General features: G+C 39.9%; 1 protein-coding gene across 1 annotated transcript; it reads right to left on the minus strand.

Moving 5' to 3' along the window:
- Positions 1-3,876: 3,876 nt before the first annotated feature.
- Positions 3,877-12,664, minus strand: LOC124270594. The gene is made up of 6 exons (XM_046705608.1): positions 12,614-12,664; positions 11,994-12,015; positions 11,627-11,947; positions 8,637-8,675; positions 7,900-7,958; positions 3,877-5,448 (listed from the first exon to the last, which is right to left on the minus strand). The coding sequence occupies exons 3-6, from the start codon at positions 11,931-11,933 to the stop codon at positions 5,281-5,283; spliced, it is 573 nt and encodes a 190-aa protein (XP_046561564.1). The 5' UTR covers positions 11,934-11,947; positions 11,994-12,015; positions 12,614-12,664; the 3' UTR covers positions 3,877-5,280.
- Positions 12,665-15,427: the final 2,763 nt, after the last annotated feature.

The raw sequence follows: 15,427 nt of genomic DNA on the forward strand, positions 1-15,427 counted from the left end.
TCACAATCTACTGTCATTTAATTTTGTCTCCTGCTTTGCCTAGTTTCCGAGTTACAACTTGTTTTCATAGACGATTCTGTCAAAATCGATTGGTGTCGTTAGGCCCTATTTGTATAATGACTGATCCAAATTGATCCCATTTTACCTCGATAATTAATCATGTCATGTAAAAATCTGTTTGTATTCTCAAAACAGTGTCGGCCCATAAGTTTTCACATGCAATACAGCAATTAATACTCCCTTGTTGTTACCTGTGTTAGGTGGTATAAACCTACACATGTTATTTGTCATCATTCACTTGATGGTCAGTTAATGAATTTATAACAGGTATAATTATTGGTAACACACTTAGATTACCCGACAAAGGTTCCCATTTGGCATTTCTTGTGTCTGGAGTAAATATTCAACATTATAAACATCGATCAAAGGATTAACCGATAACATGCTGATTGATTAATTACTTTTATCTTACACAGCGGAATTGTCAAAGGTAGTGTTTATGTATGTAGATTTACTAATCTATACTGAATACACTCTGTCGTGTCGGTGTCTGCGTAAAAACAACGTCCTTCTTTCAAAGGATTAACCGGCAATACATTGATTGATTGCCAATTATTGGCTAACTAAATTACTGTTTTTAAAGAAAGGCGGACATTATGCAATTAGTTGCCAGGTGTGCTATCTTGGGTGACCAATGAGACTATACACCAATACCTGAAAAGATTTATCACTTTTTCGTATATTAAACTGTTAAAAGACACATCATTTGGAACAGTTTTGTGGATATTGATGGATACATTCCTCGAACAAGGTAATGGCCTGATATTGTTCCTATAACTTTAATCTGTTTTAATTTTAATATTTGCATTTTGTTTTTATTCATTTGTCGTAGCATTCAACAGAATCATTGTTTTCGCCGTGAAGTGTAATGAGACAGATAACATGCACTAGGGTGTGTGTGCGAATTATGATTCACATTGGCAAACTATCAAATGTCTAGATATTACAGTTCCGTTATAAATTCACTATAAGTATCAGCAGATCGTCTGCTTTTTATTTAGTTTCAAAATGCATACAAGTATGATAATAAACTAATTAGGATTATAAGACCAAATATACAGACGCACATTAACTAGTATCTACATACTGGTGATGGACATTAACCATGGGAATGTAGAAGGAATTTGTCGCGCAGTATTGTGACTTCGACCCCCACCTCGCTTCCGTGGAAGAAATCGTTATGTTATAAGTTGTGTCATGCAAAATCCGTTTGGTTATGATTCAATACATATTTAACTACGAGTAGAAAGTAGTTTTGATTTTCTAACTTGATGAAAACAAACTATAATCTCATTAATTCTAACAGATTTTTTATTTTTTAAAATGGCGGCGCCCTGTCGGGAACATCCGCCAGTCTGAGGGATAAATGGTATTTAGGTTTGTTTTCACCGAGTTCTAAAATCAAAACTACTTTCTACTATTAATAAAATATGTATTTTATTGATAGCCAATAGGTTTTGCATGACATAACGTATAACATAACAATTTCTCTCGTGGCAGCGAGGTGGGTGTGAATATAATACTACTTACAATATTATTGTTACTTCGACCACAAACTCACTTCCGAGGAAGAAATCGTTATGTTACAAGTTGTGTCATAGAAAATCTTTATGGTCATCAATCATATGCATATTTTACTAGAATTAGTAAGTAGTTTTGATTCTTTAACTTCCGTGAAGCGATCTGAACACAAGTAAGATATCGTTTCAGGCTTCCACAACGCTCGCTTCGCACTCACAAACATAACCCATTTAGCACGAACTGTGGGGTCCTGTGGAAATCTGTGCATGGGGACACCATCGCCCGACCCTAGGAGCAATTCACGAGAAAGCAACGATTCGGCATGTCGTCGTTGATGTCGAAAATCATCAAAATGATGAGCGTGCTACACATTTTCTATACAACTAACTGAAAATCGTTCCTCATATGACGTCACTGCAGTGCTCTGGCGACAGAGTTACGTAACCTGTCTGTGGTTTCGTTGGCGGGCGAGAGGGAGACAGGCGACTTTTTGGCCACTTTTAATCGCTCGGTATTAATTAACCACAAGTTTTTAAAGAATAAATTTGGTGTTCCGCATAAGACTAACCACAAATCTTTCATATGTAATGGTTAAAGAGTAACAAAAACAAAGTTTAGTGGTTCTTTAAACTAAGAGCGTAGAACAACAGCTCAAGAGACTTCTGTTTGATAAATACTATATCAGTAAGAAGTATTTCATTCCCAGAGACGTGTACTACAACATCGTGGAAGATTTGAAGTCAGCAAGCGGTAGTTCCAGCACCAAGCAGCGCAATCTGTAATGTCAACTAAGGAGGTTATCTTGTGTAATCTTATCACGTTTCCCTTTTCCAATGCCTGTCTGATTTGTTCTTGATAATGCTTTCTTCATGTACCTGGAATATCATGCCAGACAAACAATGTTATTCGTCAAAGGAACGAGGAACGAGAGTAGTTAGAAATGTAACTGTGGTCCTTACCAATGTAAATCGAGATGTTGTAAATGTTTTAAAACGGGACTGAAGTGTAATAGCCAGTGTCATAACAGTAAAAATATCATCTTGTAAAATAAACAAATCTTAGCAGCATATAATCAGTACTCGCATTATAAATGTAGTGTTCTCTATTCCAATAAAGGCTGGCAGGGGTTTCATGAAATCCCTGAGCCAATATTTCATTAATTTCCTGAAATCCCTTAAAATTTTAGGGAATACATGAAATCCCTGGGGGTCTCAATGATTTCACGAAATCACTGACTCTGTTAGGAATTACGTGAAATCCCTGGTTTCACACATTCCCTGTAACATATATAACCTAGCTGTATGTCTTAACACAGCCAGGTATTTACTTGGACCCATAGTCGACACTTCCGGAACGTCGCCATAGAAACAACAACACGAGAGGATATATTTGCTTCAGACAGACTTTTTTTATTAAACAATAACATAGAATAATATAGAAACAGAGGTATATCATCATCACCTTAATATTCTTTTTGGTAAACAGCAAAAGAAAAAATCGGTGAAAGCTCATGGTACTTTCCTTACCTATCACCAACAATAATCACAAAATCATACAATCGCAAACAACGTAAATATATACTCAAAATATATACTCTAATATTTGTGCAAGAATGATCTCCTGCGACCCATGTTTGTCGTAAACCTTACTGGATTGGATGGTCGGAATAGCTGACATATATTTTATCGTATTCTACTTTGTAGACAGGTGCTCATAATGTCAAGCACTGCATTGACTGGTCCAGCTCGAAACCCCGTCATGGCGTTAGAACACATGTTGGGCATGATAGATTAACTGATGCAAGATAAAAATAAAATGGAATGTTTTATGTGACCTCTATTGAGTGGCATCAAAACATCAACCCTACATCCAATAGACAGCACCAAACTCATATTCATTGCATAAACATTTTAAAATAGGTTTGTACAAAATACCGGGTTTCTGGTTAGGTCAGTCCCACAGAGGGATGATAATACTGGGTGAAAAGCATATGTTTAGATATGCCTCTCGACAGGATAACCAACATATATAAAATGTCATATATGTATAAAGATACAGATATGAACGATCGGATGGGTACTCCTTTCAGTGTTTCAAAAGAGACATGGAGTCGAACTTGTTAGTCGGCGATTGTATTGGTCAGAATTAACTATCGGGAATGTGGAGAAACGCCAAGAAAAAAAATATAATATTTATATGTCTAATATGTGAAACTGAAATCCATTGTCTAACTGGGACGCAGCTGGGACATATTCTAAAATTGGTCAAGAGATTTAAGTCACAAAAGGTAAAATATATTGCTACAAGAATCTGTTGGTATAGTACCCCCATAGCTGTTTACGACAGATCGAGTTTGTCACAGCAAGGGGAGTAACTGGCCTAGGAGGATAGTTTCACCTGGCTTGCAAATTGAAATAAGAGACACAAAATCATTTCCTTAATCCTATGGAATCTATACGGAAAACAGAGTGCATGGTATGATTTTCATAACACAAGGATATATTTGAGAAGAAGCCGAGTCAGTTATATATACGATTTCGACTGCATGAAAAGCATATGCTATGACTAAGTATCGAGGAGTGATGAGTCAGGTGATCAGTCACGATAAGGTGAGAATATCATGATGACACCCATCACAAACACATGCAAAGTCAAGTCAAGTTTCATGCTTTCATGTCAAATTTACAAATGTCTTCATAGGTCTACCATCAAACCGTTTGAAAACTGTACAAAAGGCCACACATGTTTTAACCGAGATCGGTCAAGTTTTGACCAAGAGTGCTGTGAGGCACTATATACAATATAAGATATATACAATCTCATGATAACTTCAATCATATTTCTCTTTTCAAAGAATGGGATATTTACAGGAATGATAAATGTATATAAACACAGATGTTGGGGCTTTAATACATGGTCAATGATGATGTTTCTGTGTAGAATGAGCCACTAAAAGCGTTCTTACAAACAGATTTTACAACAAAATGACATAACCTTAAAGAGCACGGTGACGTCACTACAAAAACAATCATAAGGTTGACAAGTGTTAGGCATCTTATGACTGACTGACTGAGTTTTGGTTTTACGCCGCTTTTAGCAATATTCCAGCAACATCACGGCGGGGAACACCAGAAATGGGCTTTTACACATTGTACCCTTGTGGGGATTCGAACCCGGGTCCTTGGCGTGAAAGCATCTTATGAACACTTGCGGCTTAACGATATGACGCAGAGTCATGATTGGAAGGTTATTGTCTAAACTTAAGAGTATTATCTTTGCAATAATGCAAATCGTATTGAGAGGCTGAGGACCTAAAGTAACTCTTTATAAACATCTTGAAGCATTTTCCCTACCTTCATGACTTTCTGAAGTTGTGTGAGTGAGTTTTGTTTTACGCCGCTTTAGCAATATTCCAGCAATATTATGGCGGGGGTTATCAGAAGTGGGCTTCCCACATTGTGCCCATTTGGTGAATCGAACCCAGGACTAGCGTAAGCTTTAACCTCTGGGCTACCCCACCACCCCTTATCAAGTTGAATTTCAAACGTGAATACAGTATGACGTTATTTTCAACGAGCACAGTGTTGAAAGTGACCACATGGAAATAAGTATGTACAAGGTCATGTTTAACTGATACTGTGATTGGGGCACAAGTGATGTACGATAAGCACTCATCAAGTTGAAAACAGTACTGTCATATCATGGCCGATCGCAGTCCAGATTCTCTTTTACCTCGGTCTGTTCTTCATCATCATGTTCGGCCGGTACATGCAGTCTCTGGTGCTGTGTTTCTCGTAGCGCCCTCCTGTTTCTCTGAACTGCCGCATCCACTCTCTCCAACAGCTCCTTGTCTTGGACCAGATTTGACTGTCAGTGAGAGGGGCACATGTTAGAACAAGGACCAGACTTGACTGTCAGTGAGAGGGGCACATGTTAGAACAAGGACCAGACTTGACTGTCAGTGTGAGGGGCACATGTTAGAACAAGGACCATACTTGACTGTCAGTGTGAGGGGCACATGTTAGAACAAGGACCATACTTGACTGTCAGTGTGAGGGGCACATGATAGAACAAGGACCATACTTGACTGTCAATGTGAGGGGCACATGATAGAACAAGGACCAGACTTGACTGTCAGTGTGAGGGGCACATGTTAGAACAAGGACCATACTTGACTGTCAGTGTGAGGGCACATGATAGAACAAGGACCAGACTTGACTGTCAGTGTGAGGAGCACATGTTAGAACAAGGACCAGACTTGACTGTCAGTGTGAGGGGCACATGATAGAACAAGGACCAGACTTGACTGTCAGTGTGAGGGGCACATGTTAGAACAAGGACCATACTTGACTGTCAGTGTGAGGGGCACATGATAGAACAAGGACCAGACTTGACTCTCAGTGTGAGGAGCACATGTTAGAACAAGGACCAGACTTGACTGTCAGTGTGAGGGGCACATGTTAGAACAAGGACCAGACTTGACTGTCAGTGTGAGGGGCACATGTTAGAACAAGGACCAGACTTGACTGTCAGTGTGAGGGGCACATGTTAGAACAAGGACCAGACTTGACTGTCAGTGTGAGGGCACATGATAGAACAAGGACCAGACTTGACTGTCAGTGTGAGGGGCACATGTTAGAACAAGGACCATACTTGACTGTCAGTGTGAGGGGCACATGTTAGAACAAGGACCAGACTTGACTGTCAGTGAGAGGGGCACATGTTAGAACAAGGACCAGACTTGACTGTCAGTGTGAGGGGCACATGTTAGAACAAGGACCAGACTTGTCACTGTCAGTGAGAGGGGCACATGTTAGAACAAGGACCAGACTTGACTGTCAGTGTGAGGGGCACATGTTAGAACAAGGACCAGACTTGACTGTCAGTGTGAGGGGCACATGTTAGAACAAGGACCAGACTTGACTGTCAGTGTGAGGGGCACATGTTAGAACAAGGACCAGACTTGACTGTCAGTGTGAGGGGGCACATGTTAGAACAAGGACCAGACTTGACTGTCATTGTGATGTACACATGTTAGAACAAGGACCAGACTTGACTGTCAGTGAGAGGGACACATGATAGAACAAGGACCAGACTTAACTGTCAGTGTGAGGGGCACATATTAGAACAAGGACCAGACTTGACTGTCAGTGTGAGGGGCACATGTTAGAACAAGGACCAGACTTGACTGTCAGTGTGAGGGGCACATGTTAGAACAAGGACCAGACTTGACTGTCAGTGTGAGGGGCACATGTTAGATCAAGGACCAGACTTGGCTGCCAGTGTGAGGGGCACATGTTAGAACAAGGACCAGACTTGACTGTCAGTGAGAGGGGCACATGTTAGAACAAGGACCAGACTTGACTGTCAGTGTGAGGGCACATGTTAGAACAAGGACCAGACTTGACTGTCAGTGTGAGAGGGGCACATGTTAGAACAAGGACCAGACTTGACTGTCAGTGTGAGGGGCACATGTTAGAACAAGGACCAGACTTGACTGTCAGTGAGAGGGGCACATGATAGAACAAGGACCAGACTTGACTGTCAGTGTGAGGGGCACATGTTAGAACAAGGACCATACTTGACTGTCAGTGTGAGGGCACATGTTAGAACAAGGACCAGGCTTGACTGTCAGTGTGAGGGGCACATGTTAGAACAAGGACCAGACTTGACTGTCAGTGTGAGGGGCACATGTTAGAACAAGGACCAGACTTGACTGTCAGTGTGAGGGGCACATGTTAGAACTAGGACCAGACTTGACTGTCAGTGTGAGGGGCACATGTTAGAACAAGGACCAGACTTGACTGTCAGTGTGAGGGGCACATGTTAGAACAAGGACCAGACTTGACTGTCAGTGTGAGGGGCACATGTTAGAACAAGGACCAGGCTTGAGTCGAGGCTACTCATTCCGGATGCATCTCCTGGATCTATCTCGATGCATCTTCTCTCTGGCCTTGTATCAAATCACATGAATGGGCACTAAACTGCTTCCAATAGTACGCGACGCAAACAGAAAGCGTTGAAACAAAGGGCTGCGGCCCAAAACATGGTTCAAATCAGTACCATATCCAGTTATTGGTGCGTATGCGTAACATGCAGCGGATTATTGATTACGAAAGCAGGCTTCGAAAGAAGTTAATTCCAAGAAACTCTCTTTCAGTGTATGACAGAAACATTTCTACTTAATTTTGTCCAATATGGGTTGCCATTCGATACCGATAACCAATGAATGTTTAGTGTCGTCGACAAACTACTACGGGAGCCCAGTCTAAACAGAGGCTAAACAGAGCCTGGAGATCTGTAGATCAAATCCCTTACCGGCGGATCGTGGGGCTCGTGGTCTTGTTCAGGCAGCACTTCCGCTAAGTGCAGTGCGCCTACAAAACAAGGAAATATTACTTTAAAGCTGTAATACAGTATCAACAATACCTAAAAAAACACTTACTCAAACGTGATTTTTTCAGGACCATAATATTATTTCTTATCACCACAAACAAAAATATTGTTGACAATTTGTATCAAGGAAAAAGATATGTGTGAGAGAATTCGTTTGATCAGAAGAGAATAACAAAATCAAAGTTTAACACAAAAAGGATGCAGTCATTCTCGAATGCAGGCAGTAATGGCACAACCCAGGCTTATCTTCGTTGCTTAAGTTTCACAATGAGACGTCCAGCATCAAAGTAGATTGTCTAAATTAATTTATGCTATTTCTTATGGTTTGTCTGTTTGTTTGTTTGTTTGTTTGTTTGTTGAAATTTTCAGGCTGTATTGCGGCGGTCTGTAAATAATCGAGTCTGGACCAGACAACCCTGTGATAGTAAAAATTAGTATCGATTTACACAAATCGGATACGATGACATGCATCAACCAAGTCAGTAAGTCAAGCATGACAAGCATGGCTTGCTTCAGGCCAATTCTAATCCGGATCTTCACGGGTCTTATTCCTTATGTATACTTACTGCAGTGTAAAGAGAATTTATGGGACAGAATGAGAATCTACGTGAGAGTTGCCTGGTATACGTGGTATACGACAGACGTAGTTTAAGACTTACCTCCACTGGCGCTGGATCGATAACTATTGGAGGATATTGCTGAAACATATGAGTATATATGTATGAAAACATTATCTTGCTATAGGCATTCACAATCCTAATGCAGTGGCTCTCGGAGAAGAATAATGGACGATACCCATTAATTGTTTATATATAGTCTGGCGAAGTGCATTAAAGGCACTACCTGACATGTCACCCCACGACTCCCGAGTATGACTTGCGAAATGTTAGTTAATATTGATTCAGTAGGTAGGTAGAATTGGACAAGTAATGGTAGACATATTTTATTTAGTTCAGGTCTTGGTTATGTTTGGGTCTACCAAGGTGTTGGATGTATAGCTAGCTTTCTTAACATTTTCAAACCAAATTAAAAGATATGTACACCCAAGAATGAACAAATATATTAGAATCTAGCATTAGATATGAATGGTATGCAAGTTTTAAGATTAGCTTTGAAGCAGAGAAAGATTTCTCTTTGTGTACATTTGCAACCAACTTCGCTCGTGTTCGAGTTGGATGTTCAAGGCTAAACATTGATTTAAAGATCACATGAACTTAAAACACAACCTTGCAGATTCTGATACCTTTCGGAATGGACTTACAGTAACAAATTATCAAAAATGCAAATTAAACTTATAAAGTTGAAAAATAACGCGATGAAAAAAGCCCCGCGAAATCGGAGCTCAAACGATTTACTACATTCACCCCAGCTGGGTGAAAAGTGGTTTCAACAGCTGTGCTGCGCTGCTCTGCGCACATGTGCTTATGGCGCATGTGCAGTGAATAGGTTCGCGCAGCTTGAAGCGGGGATTCCCGGATTATAAGGTCGTGAGCAGGAGTAGTCTAATCTTGGTTGTGTACACAAATAACAAATAGTAAATAATCTACTCGTTACATCATATAATATATTACATGTTCTCTGGTTACATAAAAGAACCTGTTAAGGATCTAAATCTACTCAGCTATGTGTCAACCAGTGAAGCGTTCGACATTTCAAGACGGAAAGCTTTCGCTGGCGGTGAGTACTCGGAGTAGGCTTTGATGTGAGCTATTTTTTCTAATATTTTGATTTTGTTGATATTTTACAGGCGTGAGCTTTTATATGTTATGACAGTAGATTATCAGTTTAACTGTTTATATCATTTCATTTGTATATTTCACCACACGTTCTTCTTAAGGAGTCACTTTCTCAGTCGATACTTAAAAGCCACACCATATTTTAACATTGTCAGAATTTCTAACTGTGATATAGATATGCTTCTGTCACAGACAAAACTCAATGTCTGTTTTATGGACACCTATAGACAATATGCAATACACAACTTCGATCACTGACCACATGCAATTTGAACTTAACACCTATCAGGCTATACACCATAAACAAAACGCATTGATTAATGGCTCGCGCACCCGAGTTCTGTCTCTGTCACATAATGTACTTACGCAGACAGGCAGGTTTGATACTTGTACACATGACATGTTGGTGTCTGTTAATTGCAAAATGTTATACACAAAAATGAACATGTATTTACAAAACCCAACATCTCTATATACACACAAAGAGTTCTGAGTGTATCGGTAAACGAACCAGCCAATGAAAGCCTTCGTTACACTTAAGTGCGCGACCACCCGCTCTGACTGGGTTCGGTATCCCGGCTGCTTCGTTTCGAGGGAAGAAACCAAGTACAAAATATTGCACTTTTGATTTGCGATTGTACGCTTATAATTTTGTTTATTTGTTTTTTCATAATCAGCAATGTATATTATATGTCATGAATAAGTGATAATTATATCTTAATTATGTTTTTGGGGGGTTGCATGTGACCTTTACGTCAAATTTAAACAATATCGAAAATCTGTACCATTTCACCATTATATGTCCATCCTTAAAGAACATTCGAAAACAGTACATACCAAATAAATATTCAATTCGATACAACCATTCATTCGCCGATGGCAACCACAAACTACAAACTATTAATATTTAAAAGCTGTTATTCTATACTTCCAGTCTGTATTCAAGACCAGAAACGGATTGAAATTAAATGTGAATCTTTTGTTAAAATCATCCTATAGTGTACCATATCTACTTTAATGTATATGGGCCTACGGCCTTTCATAGAATAAACATTGGATGCGAATTCTGACTCGGTTCTCCGTCACAGGGTGAGCTTCAACAAGCAGTGTTAGTGTTTGAAGTGCCATAAAAGATCAAACTATGCTCCATTTCAGCGGAAATTTCTTCACACCATTGAAGAATTTCGTTAAATTTATTATCAGTAGCTGTGACATTGTTTTCTGCAAAAAGTGTTTCAAATTTTACAGCAAAAATGTATTTAACATGTCCTAGTTTTAGACGAAATACAACGTTTGTCCAATGGCAATAAAAAGCCTTAATTTAGTAAATTTTAAAACGGTAATGATTAAACAAGTTTAAGTCATCGTATTTTATGGTCATGTATCACAATACCACATCATACATAGGAAATTACGAATGAAAAGCACATTTAAGATGGTATTGGGGTGAAATTCAATTTTTTAAAACTATTTTACATTGATAGATTACGTGTTTCGTTTAAGTCACTTCATCTTTAATGGAAACATGTTATGCTTGTTTCGACCGATATCACGTTTTCACGAGTGCACGTATCATTTATCGTATTGAAACCTCATTTCTGGCAATAATATAGTGTAGCGTCAACGTTTTCTAGGACACCATCGTTTGGACAAGGTGAGTGATCGAAATAGCAAGAAACTTTTAAAAAGTGAAAGGGCTGAAAAGTATTGAACTCAAGGAAAATAATGAAAATTAAAGGGTATTACTATCAATGTTAACACACATTTGTGAAAAATAATGGGCTGTAGGAACAAAACTCAACAATACACACGCACGCACGCACGCACGCACGCACGCACTCACACACGCACGCACGCACGCACGCACACACACACACACACTAATATCTATAGTAAGGTGATGTGAAACCTACCCGAGTCTCTGGAACCTGTCACATTCTCAGCTTTGGTAACAGCCAATAATATTTGGTCCAAAGAGTCTTTCACCTCCCGGACTAACCGCTCCAGCAACTCGGTCTTGGTGTGAGGGTTGGCCTCGGGGTTCGAACCCGGTCCGACACCCTCCGCGTCGTTTTTCGCAGACGAGTACCGTTTTCTCACACCAATCTGGGCCACATGGAGTTCTATTTCGGATGCTATTTCCTTGTTCTGGCACACTTGAGCGATAAGGTTATTCCGAATTCTTTCGAAACTCTCCTCAGAAAAATTATGTTCCTCCATTCTACTTTAACAGCTTGATTGAGTCACGACTGGATGAGATCAACGGAGTGTCTTAGTGACCTTCTCTTGGATCCAAACTCGCCTAAAATATAAAATGTAACGAAATCGTTATTAATGAATAAAAATAACAACAACCACAAACTGAAACAATACACTAAAGAGTCTGCTCAACGCCAAACTCTGCAATATATTCCACTGATATGACGATATGACATATTCAAGTCTGGACCAGACAAACCAGTGAGTGACATCATGAACATCGATCGCGATACGCAGTTAAGATACGATGACAGCTAATCTCATCACCCGATGCCTTCAGTTGCCTTCGACAGGCACGATTTACTGAAGCAATTAAAATGTACAATCATAATGATAATGTTACTTTGTAAGACAATAATAATGAATATGATTATAAACTTACTGAAAGAAATACTAAAAATAGAAACATCAGTTAAAGACCGGACATTATTCTAATAATCATCCTCGTCGAGGGACTCAACATGGTAAATGGTACATACGGTTATGGAGCCTTCATACTCTATTCTCCTGGGGCTCTTTTCACGAAGCAACCTTTACTAAGGTTAACCTTAACTCCCATTCTTTAACACTGCACTAAGGTCACCTTAGTGACTTACGATCACCTTAGTGCTTTGTGAAAGGAGGCCCTGATCTATAACTACCTGTTACGTGCCGACAGTTAGAGGGTCCCCTCTCTCCGGTGACATGACAATCAATGACAGATCATCCACAGACTTGTTCCGCCTTATGTGTACACAGCCAATAGCGTTGATTGAAACGATTCACGTGACCACCTATGACGCAACCAAAATACCCTGATTATATTTATACCTTCTCGAGAAGTAATTCGATCAGTTTATACTTGATAGTTAAGTTAAAAATGCCAAAAATAACACACAAACACACACCCCACCCCACACCCTGTTCATTTGGACGTCATAGACTTACTACTTGTTACATATTCAGTGGCATTTGGGGCGGTGGGATAGCCTAGTGGTTAAAGCATTCGCTCGCCGAACCGAAGACCCTGGTTCGATTCCCCACATGGGTACAATGGGTGAAGCCCATTTCTCGTGTCCCCTGCCGTGATATTGCTGGAATATTGCTAAATGCGGCGTAAAACCACATACACTTACTCATTAATATCGCCTTTCATAAAATGCACTTTCGGATATAATTGCGTGTAGTTGATGATGTCGGACACATTTTAATGATTACATGGGTAGATTTATATACCACTCCACTGATTGCGATACTGTCCGAGCTCTAACACGCTTACGAAAGTCGGAAGACAACCACTCAAAGTCAAACTCCGTAACACGTTATCTCGAACATATTCCGGTCCCAACAGCCTCACTGAAGAATAGATATGACCAATTATTTCGAACTTTACTTTAATAGTATCTTGTATCTCTTTATCTCGAAATTAGCATTTACCATAATAATACAGAGTGAGTGAGTATGGTTTTACGCCGCTTTTACCAATATTCCAGCATATCACGAAATCATAGGAATCGAACCTGGGTCTTCGGCGGACGAGCGAACACTTTGACCACTAGGCTACCCCACCGCAATAACAGCTTTGAGATGGGCAAATAAGAATTTCACAAATCCGTGGACGGTTCTCCAAGAAGTTGCATTTAGCACCTCACACAAATATCAATGTAAAATTACATGCAGTTAAAACCAATTTTTAAACAATTCTCTACCTTTTAAATTTCTATAGACAAATAAAACAACGTTAACATTACAAATAAATATAACAATGTGGTGGCACTTCCGGGTACAACGCGGAAGGATACATAGATGATTTAATTGTTGAGGATTTCTTGTAATGTGTAACAGAATAAAAGCATGGCGCACTTCCGGGTACAACGTGTATAGGCTACATAAATGCTTTCCTCTGTCTAGGTTTCCTTGTAATGGCGCCCCCTTCCCACTACTACTGCATGTACCAAGATAAGTAATCCAGAAAAAATCGTCGGGGTTGTTCCTAGTAGAGAGAAACTGTATATCAGCATTTCGCGTTCACACATACTGCGAATGATCGACCTATTTCTCAACCTATTTTAAGCGCAACGTCATCGACCTTGGTGCTCGAGAGAAATAAGATAATATCACAAACAGTAGACCCGTGAAGATCTGGGATAGAATAGGTCTTCAGCAACCCATGAGCTTGCCATAAAAGGCGACTATGCTTGTCGTAAGAGGCGACTAACGGGATCGGGTGGTGACTTCGTTGACACATGTCATCGGTTCCCAATTGCGCAGATCGATGCTCATGCTGTTGATCACTGGATTGTCTGGTCCAGACTTGATTATTTACAGACCCCCGCCATATAGCTGGGATATTGCGGAGTGTGGCGTAAAGCTAAACTCACTCACTCACTCACTCACTCACAAACAGTACAAACATAACCTGTGTTAGTTTTCAGACAGTTGGGGATGAGGGTGCGCAGAGTGGAACTGCCTAAATGTATCTTCTAGGGATGATGATATGTTTTTTACATATGGTTTCCCATACAATAAACCTCGTGTTTGTTCTCCAAGACTTGGTTATTTGCAGGAATTATGGAATATATCTGCCACATTAAGAATCCTTCACTCATTTTCACTGTGGGATGCGACCTACATTTTGAAAGCAAACTGAAAATGTAGATGTATTGAAAATAACACTTATGGATATTTTTTGATGAAAAAACCCTAAAACAAACGCTACCAAGCCATAAATGATTTGACCTTTGGATCACCAACCTACATTGTTTCCCACCTTTTGCCCCCTTTTACCCACTTCTGCCCCCTTTTATCCACCTTTTACCCACCTTTTCTTAAAGTTGTGCACGACCGTTTTCTCCTTGTATTCAGTGTGCCAGTTTTTCATAAAATTATCGACAATTGCCTCTATAAATGTGATTATACTTCCTTATACATAACTTCCGTATAAAGACTTCATGGTAGCAAGTAAGTGCCTTGAATAACCGAGTCACCCTTGTTCTGCTCAGCTCGATAATCGTTCACCCGTTTTCATCTTCGGCTAAACCAACAAAGGTCCAAAGTTCATTATTCACATTATGTTATCACTAACAAAAGAAACCATGCACTTTTATTCATAAGTTACTTTTCAAACTTAAATTATACATTTTTAATACGCAAGGCTATCGAGGTTGTATACTCTTTTACATCTTGTTACAGTTCCTGTTAACCTGCGTGAGGATTTATGTTCAATATAACTATGAACAAGTCAGTGAGCGAGTTTAGTTTTACGGCACACTCGGCAATATTCCACTGAAATGGCAGCGGTCTGTAAATAATCGAGTCTGGACCAGACAATCCAGTGATCATCAGCATGAACATCGATCTGCACAATTGGGAACCGATAACATGTGTCAACCAAGCCAGCGAGCCTGACCACACGATCCCGTTAGTCGCCTCTTACGACAAGCATGGGTTACTGATGATCAATATTCTCACCCGGG

The sequence above is a fragment of the Haliotis rubra genome, unplaced genomic scaffold (assembly GCF_003918875.1).
Source record: "Haliotis rubra isolate DU_JTF1 unplaced genomic scaffold, ASM391887v1 Scf153, whole genome shotgun sequence".
Taxonomy (NCBI): domain Eukaryota; kingdom Metazoa; phylum Mollusca; class Gastropoda; order Lepetellida; family Haliotidae; genus Haliotis; species Haliotis rubra.

What these genes read in the sequence shown, in the direction of transcription:
- LOC124270594 (XM_046705608.1), bottom strand. Translation starts at nt 11,933, where the DNA reads ATGGAGGAACATAATTTTTCTGAGGAGAGTTTCGAAAGAATTCGGAAT. An exon ending in TCGATCCAGCGCCAGTGGAG is followed by an intron (nt 7,959 to 8,636) that starts GTAAGTCTTAAA and finishes CTTGTTTTGTAG; the next exon opens with GCGCACTGCACTTAGCGGAA. An exon ending in ACGAGCCCCACGATCCGCCG is followed by an intron (nt 5,449 to 7,899) that starts GTAAGGGATTTG and finishes TCTCACTGACAG; the next exon opens with TCAAATCTGGTCCAAGACAA.